General features: G+C 36.4%; 1 protein-coding gene across 5 annotated transcripts in view; it reads right to left on the bottom strand.

Moving 5' to 3' along the window:
* Positions 1-19,649, bottom strand: part of LOC123566557 (protein C1orf43 homolog) — a 74,705-nt gene that overhangs the window by 33,028 nt on the left and 22,028 nt on the right. For 3 of the 5 annotated variants that reach the window (XM_045360775.2, XM_053549749.1, XM_053549750.1), the window contains exons 2-4: positions 10,124-10,232; positions 9,196-9,297; positions 5,711-5,810 (exon numbers count right to left, since the gene is read on the bottom strand). In XM_045360775.2, coding sequence (XP_045216710.2) covers positions 5,711-5,810; positions 9,196-9,297; positions 10,124-10,189 — 268 coding nt within the window. In that variant the 5' untranslated portion in view covers positions 10,190-10,232. Of the gene's footprint in view, positions 1-2,938; positions 3,006-5,710; positions 5,811-9,065; positions 9,153-9,195; positions 9,298-10,123; positions 10,233-19,649 lie in introns of those variants that run through there. The other 2 variants (XM_045360777.2, XM_045360778.2) reach the window with 2 other exon arrangements.

Below are 19,649 nucleotides of genomic sequence, written 5' to 3'. Positions count from 1 at the left end.
AAGTTTTAAAGCAATAGCTTTGATAGTTTAGGATAAAAGCTGACCTAAACATAAAACTTAACCAAGAAAACTGATTTTCTAAGTCCAAAAGGGGCAATAAATCTTGCAAAAAGCAAGATGGAGTTATGTTTTGATATACAGGGTCTGCTTATGATGGTGAACAAGTATTCCAAGTTTCAAAGCAATAGCTTTGATAGTTTAGGAGAAAAGTTGACCTAAACATAAAACTTAACCAAGAAATCTGATATTTTCTAAGTACAAAAGGGGCCATAAATCTTGCAAAAAGCAAGATGGAGTTATGTTTCTTGCTATACAGGGTCAGCTTATGATGGTGAACAAGTATTCCAAGTTTCAAAGCAATAGCTTTGATAGTTTAGGAGAAAAGCTGACCTAAACATAAAACTTAACCAGGCAACGCCGACGCAGACGCCGACGCCGACGCCGACAACCGCTCAAGTGATGACAATAACTCATCATTTTTTTTCAAAAAATCAGATGAGCTAAAAACTGTGCTAGTCTTATACGTCTATTAAATAGCAGTGTATCTCTTATGAAATTCAATACTGTCCGACTTTACTGGAGTTGGGCAAAATGACAGACCTCTACATAAAATTGCTTTTTAGCTCATCTGATTTTTTGAAAAAAAATGATGAGTTATTGTCATCACTTGAGCGGTTGTCGGCGTCGGCGTCGGCGTCTGCGTCGGCGTTGCCTGGTTAAGTTTTATGTTTAGGTCAGCTTTTCTCCTAAACTATCAAAGCTATTGTTTTGAAACTTGGAATACTTGTTCCCCATCATAAGCTGCCCCGTATAGCAAGAAACATAACTCCATCTTGCTTTTTGCAAGATTTATGGCCCCTTTTGTACTTAGAAAATATCAGATTTCTTGGTTAAGTTTTATGTTTGGGTCAACTTTTCTCCTAAACTATAAAAGCTATTGCTTTGAAACTTGGAATACTTGTTCACCTCATAAGCAGACCCTGTACATCAAGAAACATAACTCCATCTTGCTTTTTGCAAGATTCATTGCCCTTTGGACTTGGGAAAATCAGTTTTTTTGGGTTTAAAAGTTTATGTTTAGGTCAGCTTTTATCCTAAACTATCAAAGCATTGCTTTAAAACTTGCAACACTTGTTCACCATCATAAGTTGACCCTGTATAGCAAGAAACATAAACTCCGTCCGCTTTTTGAAAGATTTAGGGCCCCCTTTTGGACTTAGAAAAATATCAGATTTCTTGGTTAAGTTTATGTTTAGGTCAACTTTTTCTCTTAAACTATCAAAGCTATTGCTTTGAAACTTGCAACACTTGTTCACCATCATAAGCTGACCCTGTACAGCAAGCAACATAACTCATCCTGCTTTTGCAATAAATTATTGCCCCTTTTGGACTTAGAAATCATTTTCTTGGTTGAGTATTATGTTTAAGTCAACTTTTCTTATAAACTATCAAAGCTATTGCTTTAAAACTTGCAACAGTTTTTCACCATCATAAGTGGACACTGTACATCAAGAAACATAACTCTATCCTGCTTTTTGCAAGAATGATGGCCCTTTTTAGATTAAGAAATCATGGGCTAGGACATATTTCTATTACACAAAAAGAAATCAGATGAGCGTCAGCACCCGCAAGGCGGTGCTCTTGTTCATCTAGGTTTAGGTTGGTATTTGACAAATTTATAACCCATTTATTAAAATTTCGCAGGAGTTTGTTTCTTTCATGCTTAGTTTTGGGTCTGAATTTCCTATTGGGCATTGCGATTTGGTGTAGTTTGTCTCGGCGCTTGTGGATCTTTTTTAGCAGATATGTCTCTGCACTGGGAAAAAATAGCTTAACTAGCATGTGCTACAGTAATAAATACTAGGATATGATGTGATACTAAACATAGAGACAGTAAAGGAACATTATTGTACTGTACATGAAATAGTTAAATATTTGTGTTGTGCTTCTGTATCGTGGAACTAGTCAACATGTATCATTTTGCAAAAAACATTTTGTTGTATTTGAATGCAGGACTGTTTATTTTTGTGACACATTATAGCCATTACTTGTAAGTTTGTGTGATTTATTTCAAAACTAATAAATAAAAACATTGCTTAAGAGTTGTCTCAGTAGTTACATGTATATAATATATTGTTAATTTATTGAGAAATGATATAAATTATGGTTAAAAATATATTTATCCTTGATGCAATGTTTTGCTTATTATTACACAAGGACAGACCATTCAGTTAAGGTGAAGAAGGTGTAATTCAGCGACGTCTGGCGGAACGCCAAACGCTACGCTTCGCAACGTCGCGTCATTACGTTCTTTTAAGAAACAAAATGGTGCCGAACGATGCGGGCGGGCGATACACCGGACGTTATTTTTTTTTTTTTTTTTTCATTATTCTCGGCTGGATAATCTTGGTGGTTATAGGTGCCAAATAAAGACGAATAAAAAAGAATAAATCTTTAAAAAAGACTACATATTTTGAAACATACTACTAAACATTACAATAGCCGTGCAAAATTCGTTTGAAGTCAAAACATGTGCAGAAAAACGAATGATGTTTTTGTTGTTTTTTTTTGGTATTTTCTTTGGCTGACATGGGTGGTTATTTTGTTCTACTTTCGTGTTTATCGCTTTTAATCGGGGATCACGTGTTTTTAAAATTCATCCAAACGAATATCCCGTTTAAAGATGCACCACTTGCACAAAATAACTGTATTTTTTGTATTTCCTTGATGGTAATTATACCCGATTTGCATGAAAAATATGAGATATACAAGATTTTTAGTTTCAAATTGACAGTGTCATATATAAAGTCTATATTCTTAGAACTATGCTGAAAAAAGATAGACTGAATACCTTTGCGTATGAAGTTTTGAAAACACATTTATTTTGGAAGGGCCTAAATTGTCCCCCCAGAAAACTTGTAGTATAGCTGTTTATTACCTGTATTATAAGAATGACTGCTTGCGAATCCGTCGCGCATCTTCGTTTTTTTCCTCAGAAGAATGCTCTGAAACGAGGCTATAATTTATGAATAGATGCAAACACCAACGATAATGTTTACAAACATAGGGAATTCAACATTTTTGTAACTCACAAAAACTTCATGTTCTATGTGATAATGGGTACACTTGAGAATTATGAAAGGCATGTCAAAATTTATATATATTTTGAAGACTGCTGATGTGTATAAATTTTATTAATCAATCAGACATTTAATATCATTGCTGTATAACATACAACCATAGCAGTTATCAAACGTATTGTCATAATAAAAATGAAAAATTATGAAAAACTTTTGAGGTTTGTGTTTTGTTTTGTATTGTAGGTAGTAATGATTTACCGGCAATTTAACTGTTATTGTTTCCGAACTCCCTAACGGTATAAACTTGCTCAACATTTATTACTGACAACATCTCTGTAGCAGGTTTGTTTAGATGCAGCAGTTCCAAAAGATAAATTATAGCAAAAGCAAGTATTTGGCGGTTGCTCAGTCCCGAATATGTTAATACTTTACATGCTGCATATTATTCCTACATGGTTTCATGTCTCTATCATTTTTTAAGATAAATGTAACAAAAATCTTGAAGCACTTAATGAGACACATGCGACACAATTTTATGTATATTTTCGACTACGTCAAGGGCCATTTGACTGTGTGAGATCAAATTAAATCATTATATACTCAAATGGAAATACTGATCCTGTGAGGTTTGATTACTCTGGGTCAATACTTTCTTAGATATGTCGGACACTATTTCGGACCGACGGACGGACGGGCGAGGGAAACACTAATTGCCCCGACCAAACATAACTTGGATAGGGCACATAAAAAGATATATTTCATATTGTTACATTCTCTATGCAAAGAAATCATTTACCACCAGTTGCACCGTATATTATACTTAAAAACATATCCTCTTGAAATATGTCCTAACAATTCATGCGAAAGAAAAAATGTACGGCTTTCTTTTCACCACGGAATACATTGAAAATTCAGATTATTTTCGACCGAATATTTGTATATGTACATGTATATGCACTTGCTTAATTGTGTTTTGTCTCGCAATTATACGATCTAAGAAGGTAACTTGAAAATTACCACATATATTCACGTGATAAAGACAACTATGAAATATAATGATTTGGAAATACAAGAATGAAAGTATGTTTTAGAAATATTAGATTTTTTAAAACAGAATGACTAAGCTCGAAAACGAAGTCGGTAGTCAAGGACTTTTTTTTCGTTATTTTGCTGAGAAATGCCTTAAAAATAATTGTGTAAATTTTCAAAAAAATTCTATGGACCAGTAAATGCATGCTCCCAATTTATACAAGAAACGTCATTTCCGGAGAGGTCAGATTTTGGAACAACACATGCTAAGATTTATGGCTACAACTTAATTAATCAGAAAGAGTCAGCCTCAAACTTACCACTTAACAAACTCGCGTGCAGTCAGTGTAGCTGTGGGCTAACATTTATCTGGTAGAAGTGTATTTCATTGATTTATCAAATGATTTTCTTATGATTTTTTATGTTTGAAACATTCACCAGAAAATGGGGGTAGGGTAGAATTTATGACAATACTGCGAAAACGAAGTCGGTGACCCATGATTTTTATTTGCTCATTTTACAGTAAAATAAATTTATAAGATAATATTAGTTTTTTAAAAAATTCTATGGACCAGTTTTTGTACACTACTTAGTCATTCCGCATGAAAAACAATAATTTCATAGAAAGATTTTGGCATGATTTTTGCATAAAATAAGCATTCCTTCAGCGAATAGCGGGAGTATGTATTTGAAAATTACATCAAAAAAAACTTTTTAAATAAAATGAATGCCCCGAGACTAAATTAATCGCCATGAAAACGGCAACGTCACAACTATTTCCGATTAGGCTTAAAGGTGAAATTTCGACGTCATTTGCGTAAAAAGTGTGCATCTGATCTTTTCAATAATTGTACATCAGATAAAGATCACCTTTTGCTGTTATCTACATATGTTATCTAGGATGTAACTTGTTTTTGAAAATCCCGCTCATTACACCTTCTTCACCTTAAGAAGCATTTAGTATGATTTAACATTTGTGGAAAATGGTGTTTTGTGCTGCAATCTAAGCATCTGAAATACCTTAAAGCCTAAAAGTTCCCCGCCAAAGCCCTGTCGTGGACACACGAATGGGCGTGCGAGCCTCTTCGATCCGCGGCGTAAAAATTTGGCTCAAACTTTTTTCAACCCAGTGCTAGCCCTGAGTCTCTCACTGGATACAGTATATTGCTGTAACATTATTCTGAACATTTGAAATATTCACCATCAGAGGGGTCATACCTTAAACTTTCACAGATGAACAAGCTTGATGTGAAGATGATCATAAAAGAAGGATTTTTTTCTGTGAATATTTTTACAGCAGTGATGGCCTTTTAATAGTTTTTGCTATATAGAAGATGTCACAGTATGTGGGGGTATCCATGTCCTATGAACACAATTCTAGTCTTAAGTGCAATGTGTATCCTCATTAGACCTTAACTTAAAGCCTCATCAAAACAAGTTTGAGCAGTAGACACTCGAACTTGTGACCATAGGTTCCTAGACCTGTGTCTTACTGCTGGAATAAAATTCCATCTGATCTATCAAATTATAAAGGGATAAATTAATTACATAATATGTATATAAATCCATTGCATTACAAAATTATGAACAATGCAAAGTACCTGATTTGGCATCCTGTTCCATAGTAGGGTTCAACAACTTTGGTTCATGTTTGATTTCTGGTACTCGATCTAGACGTCTAAATATCTCCTGTCTCAATACCTTAAACAAGAAAACATGGCATGATTCTACAGCAAGAGTTGATTAAAACTATAAATTGTTATGTAGAGGCAGATTATAAGATTCTTTCACTGGATGTAGGTGCAGATGGGAATTTCCGGTCTCGAGGATAACTGTTTAGGCAGTTACGAGGCTCCAGCCGAGTGACCGCGTAAACTGTTACCCGAGAGCCGGATATTCCCATCTGCACCTACAGCAAGTGATAGAATCTTTTTCTTGCATACCATATTCAACAAAGAAGAGTAAAACAAGAGCTGTCTCCATAGGATGACACATGCCCCGATGGCACTTTGAATGAATAGTTATGGCCGATGTTAGAGTTTAGGACCTTTGACCTACGGAGCTGGGTCTTGCGCACGCCACGTCGTCTTACTGTGTCATACATTCATGCGTAGTTATTTTAAAATCCATGCATGAATGACAAAGATATGGACCGGACATGCCCATCAATGCACTATCATGAAAAATGACCTTTAACGTCTCAGTGTGACCTTGACCTTTGAGCTACGGACCTGGGTCTTGCGCATGACACGTCGTCTTACTGTGGTACACATTCATGCCAAGTTATTTGAAAATCCATCCATGGATGACAAAGATATGGACCGGACACGCCCATCAATGCACTATCCTTTAAAGTCTAAGTGTGACCTTGACCTTTGAGCTACGGACCTGGGTCTTGCGCGCGACACGTCGTCTTACTGTGGTACACATTCAAGCCAAGTTATTTGAAAATCCATCCATCGATGACAAAGATATGGACAGGACACGCCCATCAATGCACTATCCTATAATGTCTAAGTGTGACCTTGACCTTTGAGCTACGGACCTGGGTCTTGCACACGACACGTCATCTTACTGTGGTACACATTCATGCCAAGTTATTTGAAAATCCATCCATCGATGACAAAGATATGGACCGGACACGAAAATTGGGGACAGACTGACAGACCGACAGACTGACAGACGGTTCAACAAGAGCACCGCCTTGCGGGTGCTGACGCTCATCTGATTTTTTTTGTATAATAGAAATATTGTCCTACCCATGATTTTCTAAGTCTAAAAAGGGCCATCACTCTTGCAAAAAGCAGGATAGAGTTATGTTTCTTGATGTACAGTGTCCACTTATGATGGTGAAAAACTGTTGCAAGTTTTAAAGCAATAGCTTTGATAGTTTATGAGAAAAGTTGACTTAAACATAATATTAAACCCAGAAAATGATTTTTCTAAGTCCAAAAGGGGCAATAATTATTGCAAAAAGCGGGATGGAGTTATGTTGCTTGCTGTACAGGGTCAGCTTATGATGGTGAACAAGAGCTGCAAGTTTTAAAGCAATAGCTTTGATAGTTTAAGAGAAAAAGTTGACCTAAACATAAAACTTAACCAAGAAATCTGATATTTTCTAAGTCCAAAAGGGGCCATAAATCTTGCAAAAAGCAGGATGGAGTTATGTTTCTTGCTGTACAGGGTCAGCTTATGATGGTGAACAAGTGTTGCAAGTTTTAAAGGAATAGCTTTGATAGTTTAGGGTAAAAGCTGACCTAAACATAAAACTTAACCAAGAAAAATGATTTTCTAAGTCAAAAAGGGGCAATAATTCTTGCAAAAAGCAAGATGGAGTTACGTTTCTTGATGTACAGGGTCTGCTTATGATGGTGAACAAGTATTCCAAGTTTCAAAGCAATAGCTTTGATAGTTTAGGAGAAAAGTTGACCTAAACATAAAACTTAACCAAGAAATCTGATATTTTCTAAGTACAAAAGGGGCCATAAATCTTGCAAAAAGCAAGATGGAGTTATGTTTCTTGGTATACAGGGTCAGCTTATGATGGTGAACAAGTATTCCAAGTTTCAAAGCAATAGCTTTGATAGTTTAAGAGAAAAGCTGACCTAAACATAAAACTTAACCAGGCAACGCCGACGCCGACAACCGCTCAAGTGATGACAATAACTCATCATTTTTTTTCAAAAAATCAGATGAGCTAAAAACTATATGCCTCCCTTCGGGGGCATAAAAATAAATTCAAACAAATGATTTTCTTATAGCACTTTTTTCTTATAGTAGCGTATTAACAAAGTGCGGGAACTTTACGTCCGTATACAGGAAGTACGTCATGACGTTACAGAGACGAAAACAACGTAAGAGTTCCGGTTTTGTTTTATCATCTGCAATGAAACGTTATGTTATTTCCTTAAAATAACGTTTTTTGAATCGAGAAATATGTTATAAGGAACAAAGAGGAACTATCAAGGTATTTAATTTTTATCCCGTTTTACGAAAAACATTATTATTACTACACACATATTCTGTACATATGTAGTTCGTTATACGTCATTTACTGCACGAGAGTCATCTTACACCCCGGGGTGTAAGATGGAGTTTTCCAGCACCGGTGAAATCTCCAGAAATCCCCGTCTGGTATGCAAGAAAACAGGGTATCTGATGTAAAAGGCCTTGGTTACAGTTATCTATATTTTGACTGCATGATCTATGATCGACATGGTTATGAAGATAGGTAAAGTTGAAGACTATGAACCAAGAGGTTGCGAGTTTGATCCCACTGGTGAAGCAAATATTCTACTTGATTTCTACTTGATCTGACAGAGCTCAGTGTCACCAAAGTTGTTTGTCCTCTACCTCTGATTCATGTGTTCCTACAGAGAACAAGTCAACAAATATATAGAATCTAGGACTGAAATACTACTGATACTGGGATTAACACAAATCAGACAAAACATGTAGTGGTACATCTTTACAGATGTCCTACAAGACAGACTTTGTAAAGCAATGAGACCTCCATGATAATGCTTGAGCAGTAAGTCACACTTATAGACCTTATGTTACTGATCCTAAGACCAGCTTGATAGGGAACTGTTTGGCTGGAGTTGCCAGTAAGGGCAGTAACTTTAGCATATAACAGGTAGTACCTAATGAAGTATGACAACTACAGGCTTCCTCTAGTGATGCTTAGTCATCCTGTAAAGTTTTGAAAACCGTTGCTGTTATACTTTGTGAATTAGTCTAGAAAAAAAAATGTTGGTGGATGAGCGGACAACAGCATTCCATAGTAAGTCATGGGCCTATAATAATATAGACCAGTTTAATGTTCAAGTTATCTCCATTCCCTTCTCAAAATTATCACCTCTATTTAAATTTGTAATTTCTTTTATTCTCATAGTACTGATATACTGTTCAACATTCTTCACTGAAATATCATTGCCCTGTTCATATAAACAATACCTTTGGTGCATTTGAACCAATAGAAACATAGGGTACTTGGCACAAACTCCCATGGCAATCATGCTACATTGGAACCAAATAGATATATTGGGTCCTCATTTTGATTTTAGTGTGAAACACTCCCACCTACCTTTGGTGCATTTGAACCAATAGAAACATATGGTCCCCTTCGTGATTTCAGTGTAAAGCGCATGATTTGTCTCTTTGCAAACAGGAAAAGCAGTGCAAAAATCTGAAGAGAAAAACTGTTTGAAACTACACAACATTCAGTCTGTCTCTACAGCATCCTCAATTTTACTTGTAACTTACCTAGATTAATCTTTTTTTTGTTTAGTTGTCAGTGCTAAAACCAAAGTACAACAAAAATCCTACTTTTTTACTGATCACTATTGTTCCCATTCACAAGAATTGGAAAAAACATTTAGATACACAAATTAAAATGTAGTAAAACACTGCTTGTGCAAAGTTGCAAGATGAGCAAAATGTTCAAAGTATCCAGGCTGCCAAAGTTCACATGGATTTCTAAGCCAGCCCTTGTGCTTGAGCCACTGTTTCAATTGTTACTGTTTCACTATATAGATTTCTCAATTTCATTAAATGTTAAATTATAATCTAGAGACATGCCAATTTAAAAGGTGCGTGTGTGTGTGTTCGGGTTTAATGTCTTTTTCAACAATTTTTCAGTCATATAAACGACGGTGTCTACTTGTAGCAGTGAGCACAATGCCCAACTTTATAGTGCTGCCTCACTGGAATATCATACCATAGACACGTGACATGATACCCCACCCAGTCACATTATACGGACACCGGGCTGACCAGTCCTAGCACTACCCTCTTAATGCTGAGCGCCAAGCGAGGAAGCTGCTAGTACCATTTTTTACGTCTCTGGTATGAAGCGGCCGGGGATCGGACCCACGACCTCCTGCACTCGAAGCGGACGTACTACCAATAAGCTACCGAGGCGGTATTCAATTTAAAAGGTACCGTTAGAGACTCAACATTCCCAGCAAAAGTTTGAGTAATCAACTTTCAGATTTTATAGTTTGAAAGCTTACCAGGAAGCCTGCAGCTATAATCCATATAACACTGATCACTGACAGTGTGTTTAATATGCTATCCATGTCTCAGTCTTTGGCTAGCCTTCTACTCAATTCTATATAATACCTGAAAGAAAAAAACTTGGATAACTACATGAATTACCTTGATTTTGTCACCGACTCTGACAATTATGTCATGGTGAATATATGTATTTTTACCCATTTTTCCTCAAGAACATGCCTCACTGAAGAATATTATAGACTATAATACTAAAATGCTCCCCTTTTAACCAACAGTCTTGCAATCTTTCATCCTGATAAGTGGTATATGGATTGGGACATGGAATAACACTTCACCATGTGTAAAATTATCCATGTCACATGGAATAAACATTCTTTCCACACACAATTCTACATGCATAATAAATATACTACAATAATCTGTTACCTGAGCTAAATCAGGGTTCATACAGACTTTGAGTGGCAAACTTTTTAAAGCACTTTTTAAGGACATGTCACAGGTGAGGTATTTTAGCATTATTGCAATACACAATTGGTATTAAAACTGTGTTTCCAATACATGTGCTCATTAGATAAATCCTCAATATCTACCGTATGTGAAAAGAAGGGATGTGTTGTGTGTGACTGCAACACTGTGAGTTGCTCTAATTAGTGACAAATGACTGAAACAATAGGAATTCTTACGTGATTTTGATAGACAAAACGACAGTAAGGTAACAATATATTTTATTGTTTTAATTTATGAGTTGTAAGCTATAATATAGAAGAGCCATTTTAACAGGGTTCCCACTGTCGGTCGCCAATGGCGCAAAATGCGACAAAATGTAAATTCTTGTGCTAAAAATCTTCAATTGGCGAATTTCACTGGCGCCAACAAGGTAATTATTGATCTCATCTTCTGATCTTTCTCATGGACGTAGTAACGGATAATCCGATATTTAGCAATACACGAAAACAATACACACACCCGTTAACCGGTTCCGAGCAAAACAGTTCGTGGCGGACAAAACAGTTCACCTATATTTTTGCCGGTATCTGCATTGGGGTAAGTATTCTCCATCCAAGAATCGGCTGGTGCAAAATATGTTAAAGATTTTTATTTCTGTAAAAAGTAGCATGAACGAAGAACATGCCATGTGCTTCCTGTTCAAAACTAACCTATATTTAATAAATTATGACGAGTTAAAAGTGTGATTTTGTTGAAAAAATGTGAAAACGAAAGTTTATCGCGGTATATTTAATTCACTTTTCAACTTCGGCCTATGGTATTTACATCAACCTTTATAATAATGTTTGCCTTGAATATTGTCCAATTTTTAAGCGACAAAACGCAATATTCATCGAGTTATAGACATTCAAACATGATATGGTCAAAAAAAAGTGTGGCGGCATTGCACAGCTCAAAATTATTTGTGTGGCGAGCAAGAGCTGTCCTGTGTCTTTTTTTTATTTTACTTTAATAAATGGTCTGAATGATGATATCAAGCGTGTTACTCATTATAATCTGACAAAAACAAGTGGTACTAGTTCAGCAATGTTCAGAAAATACAGCGGGGATGACATGATGCAATTCGTATGCATATAGTGATGATTATACACATCACCAGTCCATTGTTGGCACTATTAAACCAGCACATGTATTTTGTCAAAAGAACATATTTTAATCGGACTTTTCTGTCAGTCAGTGTTGGATCAGGCTCGAACCACCAGCAGTCTATATCTCCCATTGTTTTGCCTTTTCCCCTTTTCCGTCTATGCCAGTTTTGATAGGATTTTCCCCTACATAGTTTGCAAACATCTTCATAGTGTCTACAAAAACACCTAGTAGTATTGGTTCCAATGTGTCCTGGGCTATGATTGGTTTAGAAGGCACTGCAAAGTTTATACTTGAGTTTTGTGTAGAACAATCACCAAATACTTGCTGCCAACTTACAACTCGACCTGTATTTCGGGGACCAGCCCTGAAACGCAACAATTTCCCATGGAACAGTTTGTAACCAACTTTCCATTTTTTTTTTTAAAAACAAATCGTGCATATATCTCATCCGGGATGAAGAGGATTTCGAAGACCATTCTACAAAATCGAGGAACAACAAATAACATATGATTTCCATTGGGAACTGTTTACTAGCGACTAGGGATAGCCATTTTTTTTTATATAATTCTAACTGACCATGTTCATGTCATGTTTCTATTACCTCAGGTATATTGTCATAAATATCAGTTAAATTTATTTCAGGTGGGTCCGTTTCTTCTGAAAAAAAAAACGGAGAGGATTCTGATTTGAATGTTGAAGTGTTTCCTAATTCCTTGTTTTCGTTAACGTCTAGTGAAAGATTGTCTTCTGCTACTTCAGATAAAAAAGAATTTTCAGTGTTGTTTTCTTCAAGAAGAGATATGTGTAACTGATTGTTTTCATCAACGGATAATATATGTGACACAGGTTTAATACATTCAAATATTTTTGTTCGATATCTAGTTTTTCCTGCACGACAGTCAAGCTCAAGTTGTTTGTACTTTAACGTGTCAAACCTATGGCTATTACAGAGGTGCTGAATGAAGTGCCTATAAACGTCAGCTGTTGTATTGCAGTAGTAGCACAGGTACATATGCATTGTGATCCTGAAAGAAATATTACAAATGATATAATACAGTAATTGGAACGTTCCTAAATGGGAAGGCATCACACCAAACTACCGTACCACTGTAAACATAATTTAAAAATGTATGAAGAAGTGTTGATGATATATTACATTGTTAGACGGTTGTATGACTAATATATACTTTGATTTACATCTGTTTGTTAATAAAAATTAGTGTAAATTGCTGTTGTCTGATTACAGACGTTTTTTTTGCTGGATATCACTGTTTAGACCATTTATTAAAGTAAAATAAAAAAGACTCAGGACTGCTCTTGCTCGCAACACAAATAACCTTAAGCTGTGCAATGCTGCCACACTTTTTTTTCGACCATATCATGTTTGAATGTCTATAACTCGTTGAATATTGCGTTTTGTCGCTTAAAAATTGGACAATATTCAGGGCAAACATTATTATAAAGGTTGACATTAATATTATAGACCGAAGTTGAAAAGTGAATTAAATATACTGTGATAAACTTTCGTTTTCACATTTTTTCAACAAAATCACACTTTTAACTCGTCATAACTTATTAAATATAGGTTATTTTTAAACGGGAAGCACATGACATGTTTTTCGTTTATGCTACTTTTTACAGAAATAAAAATCTTTAACATATTTTGCACCAACCGATTCTTGGATACAGAATACTTACCCCAATGCAGATACCGGCAAAAATATCGGTGAACTGTTTTGTCTGCCACGAACTGTTTTGCTCGGAACCGGTTAACGGGTGTGATACACCAACGTGTCGATATCGAATTACACCTCGGGGCATAATTCAAAACTTTGCCGAGTCACAGAGTGTTCCTCCACGCAAGAACGATTATCGATCAATCTGATTCACCAAATTTAGCCTTGCCTACTTCTATGAAAGCTCCATCGATAAGATAAATTTACAAGTTTCTTTAATATCCAGCCGATTTGCAGTTGACTGAAGCAGTATAGTTCGTGAATACTTGACAGTCTATTGTATTGTACATGTCTAACCATTTTGTTCGTTTCATGTTTTTGTATGGGAGTAAGATAGAGAGAAAGAAATATATTGGTTCTTTTTTAAGTTCTGGCTACCATAACTTAAAGCAGCATGCCTCCAGATTGTTCGACAACAAAAAACAATTTATTTTTAGATATCTTGAAATAAATGCTATATTTCTTAAGAAGGCTTTAAAACTTTATTACTGACAAACTTTATGTTATGGAAACACATGAGAATTTGCTGTTTTTACTACTTTTTGCGATGAAAATCAAGAAGCGTTTGTTACGCTTTTACTCCAGGTAAACTGTCTCCATTATAAATATCTGTATTTTGAAGTCATTATTCACTACTTCAGCTATAGCGCTATTGGTTACGATGGGAAAATGTCTTTATTGCCGTGGTCAAAATAGCTAATTTTGGCCCTTTCAGGGGCCATAACTCTGGAACCCATATGGGAATCTGGCCAGTTCAAGAAAGGAACCAAGATCTTATAGTGATACAAGTTTTGTGCAAGTTTGGTAAAAATCAAATCATAAACTAGAAAATGCTTTTGTAAAAAAGCGCATGTCTCCCCCAATGCACAGTCTTATAGGCAAGAAGTCAATAGGGGTCAGGAGCGAAAGTCAAAGAGACACTGATGGTTGGCTGCAATAGGGATCATCTACTTGGCATGTCCAGTCATCCCGCTAAATTTCAACACTAGTGGCCTAGTGGTTCTCAAGTCACTGTTCAGGCTCCTGTGACCTTGACCTTCGATCAAGTGACCTCAAAATAAATAGGGGTCATCTACTCTGCATGTCCAATCATCCTATTAAGTTTCAACATTGTAGGTCAAGTGGTTCTCAAGTTATTTCCAAAAAATGATTTTACATGAACAGGCCACTGTGACCTTGACCTTTAATAGACTGACCCCAAAATCAATAGGGGTCATGAACTCTGCATGTTCAATCATCCTATGAAGTTTCAACATTCTGGGTCAAGTGGTTCTCAAGTTATTGATCGGAACTGGTTATCAATGTCCAGGCCCCTGTGACCTTGACCTTTAACGGAGTGACCCCAAAAATAATAGGGGTCATCTACTCTTCATGGCCAATCATCCTATGAAGTTTCAACATTCTGGGTCAAGTGGTTCTCTAGTTATTGATCGGAAATGGTTTTCAATGTTCAGGCCCCTGTGACCTTGACCTTTGATGGAGTGACACCAAAATCAATAGGGGTCATCTACTCTTCATGATCAATCATCCTATGAAGTTTCAACATTCTGGGTCAAGTGGTTCTCTAGTTATTGATCGGAAATGGTTTTCAATGTTCAGGCCCGTGACCTTGACCTTTGACAGAGTGACCCCAAAATCAATAGGGGTCATCTACTCTTCATGACCAATCATCCTATGAAGTTTCAACATTCTGGGTCAAGTGGTTCTCTAGTTATTGAACGGAAATGGTTTTCAATGTTCAGGCCCCTGTGACCTTGACCTTTGACGGAGTGACCCCAAAAATAATAGGGGTCATCTACTCTTCATGGCCAATCATCCTATGAAGTTTCAACATTCTGGGTCAAGTGGTTCTCTAGTTATTGATCGGAAATGGTTTTCAATGTTCAAGCCCCTGTGACCTTGACCTTTGACGGAGTGACCCCAAAAACAATAGGGGTCGTCTACTCCAGCAGCCCTACAACCCTATGAAGTTTGAAGGTTCTAGGTCAAATGGTTCTCCAGTTATTGCTCGGAAATGAAGTGTGACGTACGGACAGGGCAAAAACAATATGTCTCCTGGGGGAGACATAATAAAGTTGCTATTGTGCAGACAAGGTCAAAATAGCTAATTCTGGCCTTTTCAGGGGCCATAACTCTTGAACCCATGATGGGATCTGGCCAGTTCAAGAAAGGAACCAAGATCTTATGGTGATACAAGTTGTGTGCAAGTCTGGTTAAAATAAAATCATAAATGAAACCACTATTGTGCAGACAAGAAATTGTGGACGGACGAAGGGCGATCACAAAAGCTCACCCTGTCACTACGTGACAGGTGAGCTAAAACAAGAGCACCGCCTTGCGGGTGCTGACGCTCATCTGATTTTTTTTGTGTAATAGAAATATTGTCCTACCCATGATTTTCTAAGTCTAAAAAGGGCCATCATTCTTGCAAAAAGCAGGATAGAGTTATGTTTCTTGATGTACAGTGTCCACTTATGATGGTGAAAAACTGTTGCAAGTTTTAAAGCAATAGCTTTGATAGTTTATGAGAAAAGTTGACTTAAACATAATACTCAACCAAGAAAATGATTTTCTAAGTCCAAAAGGGGCAATAATTATTGCAAAAAGCAGGATAGAGTTATGTTGCTTGCTTTACAGGGTCAGCTTATGATGGTGAACAAGTGTTGCAAGTTTCAAAGCAATAGCTTTGACAGTTTAACAGAAAAAGTTGACCTAAACATAAAACTTAACCAAGAAATCTGATATTTTCTAAGTCCAAAAGGGGCCATAAATCTTGCAAAAAGCAGGACGAAGTTATGGTTCTTGCTGTACAGGGTCAACTTATGATGGTGAACAAGTGTTGCAAGTTTTAAAGCAATAGCTTTGATAGTTTAGGATAAAAGCTGACCTAAACATAAAACTTAACCAAGAAATCTGATGTTTTCTAAGTACAAAAGGGGCCATAAATCTTGCAAAAAGCAAGATGGAGTTATGTTTCTTGCTATACAGGGTCAGCTTATGATGGTGAACAAGTATTCAAAGTTTCAAAGCAATAGCTTTGATAGTTTAGGAGAAAAGCTGACCTAAACATAAAACTTAACCAGGCAACGCCGACACCAACGCCGACACCGACAACCGCTCAAGTGATGACAATAACTCATCATTTTTTTTTCAAAAAATCAGATGAGCTAAAAACTAGAGATGCTTTTGAGAAAAGCACATGTCTCCCACAACTGCCCCTATGAAAAATGTCTAGTGTCTCTAGTTGGCTTAGATGAGTGGATCCAATTAGATGGTCTGGACGAGTGGATCCAATCAGTAATTCAAGGGCCATAAATTAACAAGAGGGCCATGATGGCCCTATATCGCTCACCTGTTATCATTGCACTTGAGGACAAGAAGGTCCTAAGAAAAAATATCTAAGTCCAAAGGACAGGAACAACAAAGGAAAGAAATTTAACCAAAAAGAAAAAACAAAATTCTTACAAGGTACAGATATGTCAAAATACACCTAAAAATTGGAGGTACCATCCATGTTGTACCACAGAAAAGTAGTCTCGGTTTTTCCCTACGGCCAATAATGAAAAAGTTACTAAAAATAGGCTATTTATAGTAACGTAAAAGGGAAGTAATTCAAAAGAAAATTATTGTAAGTTAACAAAAGAAGGATCTGCCAAATAAATCTGTTAACATTTATAAATGAAATTTCAGATCAGTATCTTCATTAGTTACGGAGATATACCCATTTTAATTTCAAAAATAAAGGGAGGTAATCTGACATAAAATCAGTCCATAGTTATCTACCCTGATTGGCTCAGTCCAACTAATGACAATAATGAAATTTCAAATAAGTCCTGTAAGTACTTACTGATATAAATCCATTTTGACTACAATCAGGGGAGGTAATCAGATATAAAATAACTCTAGAAACTACGAATGGATCTAATTTGTCATGGAATCAAAGATTTATTGTTGTTGAAGATATTTTGGAAGTTTGTATCAAATAAAACCATAAATGAAGTCTCTATATGGCTGCAAAAGCCAAAATAGCCAATTTTGGACATTTAAGGGGCCATAACTCTGGAACCCATGATGGAATCTGTCTAGTTTAAAAAAGGAACCAAGATCTTGTGGTGATACAAGTTGTGTGCAAGTTTGGTTAAAATCAAATCATAAATGAAGTTGCTATTGTGCAGACAAGGTCAAAATAGCTAATTCTGGCCCTTTCAGGGTTCATAACTCTGGAACCCATTAGGGGATCTGGCCGGTTCAACAAAGGAACTGAGATCTTATGGCAACACAAGTTTTTTGCAAGTTTGATTAAATTCAAATCATAAATGAAAATGCTATTGTGCAGACAAGGGCAAAATAGCTAATTCTGGTCCTTTCAGGGGCCATAACTCTGGAACCCATAAAGGAATCTGGCCAGTTAAAGAAAGGAACCAAGATCTTATGGTGATACAAGTTGTGTGCCAGTTTGGTAAAAATCAAATCATAAATAAAGCATCTATTGTGCAGACAAGGTCAAAATAGCTGATTTTGGCCCTTTCAGGGGCCATAACTCTGGAACCCATAATGGGATCTGGCCAGTTCAAGAAAGGAACCGTGATCTTATGGTGATACAAGTTGTGTGTAAGTTTGGTTAAAATAAAATCATAAGTGAAACCACTATTGTGCAGACAAGAAATTGTTGACGCACGGACGCACACACGACGGACGACGGACGAAGGGAAATCACAAAAGCTCACCTTGTCACTATGTGACAGGTGAGCTAAAAAAGCCTGGGCGGATTTGGCTAGTTATCGAACTTGGCTAAGGTCTTATGGCCAAACACATTTTGTTCAAGTTTGGATGAGAAATGTTCGACTTAGAGAGCGGACAAGAGTAAAAATGCAGATTATTCAGTAATTCAAGGGCCGTAACTCCAAAATGCCTGGACCAATTTGGCTAGTCATTGAACTTGGCCGAGGTCTCATGGTCAAACACATTTTGTTTAAGTCTGGTGAAGATCGGATGAGAAATGTTCGACTTAAGAGTGCGGAGAAGAGTAAAAAGGCAGATTTTTCAATAATTCAAGGGCTGTAACTCCAAAATGCCTGGACCGATTTGGCTAGTTATCGAACTTGGCTGAGGTCTCATGGTCAAACACATTTTGTTCAAGTTTGGTGAGGATTGGATGAGAAATGTTTGAATTAGAGTGCGGACAATAGTAAAAAGGCCGATTTTTGCTAATTCAAGGGCCATAACTCCAAGACGCCTGGACCGATTTGGCTAGTTATTGGACTTTGCTTAGGTCTCATGGTCAAACACATTTTGCTCAAGTTTGGTGAAAATCGGATGAGAAATGTTAGACTTAGAGTGCGGACAAGCTTTGTGACAGACACACACACACAGACTGGAGTAAATCAATATGTCTCCCACACCACTGTGTGGTGGGAGACATAATTAAAATAAACAGTTGATATCTGTCACATATGTATTACTAATGGTAACTGACATGCTTTATTTTCATTTTTGTCATCAAAAAAAAAAAAGACAGTGGCTAGGATTACGGTACCATAATCCTAGTCTCCGATTCTAGGATTACGGAAGTTCCTTATTCCTAGACAACCCTATGAGGATAGGCTAAAGTTATGGAAGTATTTATAAGGCATCAAATATATGTTGATGCATGCTTAAATGGTGTTGCAAACTTGCGTATTTTACTTAAAATAGCGATTTTACAGGCCTGTTGCAGATTTCGTAGTATCAATCCGCCATTTTGGTTTAGACTAATACGGGGAATTATAAATGTCATCATACTTGGTATTATACGTTAGCGTCATTTATTCTATGTACAAATGTTTCAACATAAAAAGAATCGTTTTTGAAATATATATTTGTTGTTGTTTTTTTTTTGAGAGAGTCTGTTGTAATTTTTGAATGTATCTTTTTCTTTTCTTTTATTTCAATGTTCTCTTCTCTATTTTTTTCTTTCTTTTCTCTTCCTTCTTTTTCTTTCTTTGATAATCTTTCTTTGCTTTCTTTTATTATTAGTTATTACTCTGTTTATACACCTGAAGTCAGTGTTCCAAACTGTGGTCAATTAATTGTTGAAACATCTGTGAATAGAATGACGCTCACGTACAACTGTTTTATCAAGCAGGACGACAATGATATTTCCCCGTAAGATTAGTCTAACCCAGAACGGTCGATCGATACTACTAGCAAC

Source organism: Mercenaria mercenaria, chromosome 8 (assembly GCF_021730395.1).
Source record: "Mercenaria mercenaria strain notata chromosome 8, MADL_Memer_1, whole genome shotgun sequence".
Lineage (NCBI taxonomy): Eukaryota > Metazoa > Mollusca > Bivalvia > Venerida > Veneridae > Mercenaria > Mercenaria mercenaria.
Note: the sequence above shows the minus strand (reverse complement) of the source record. Positions and strands in the feature narration are given on the sequence as shown.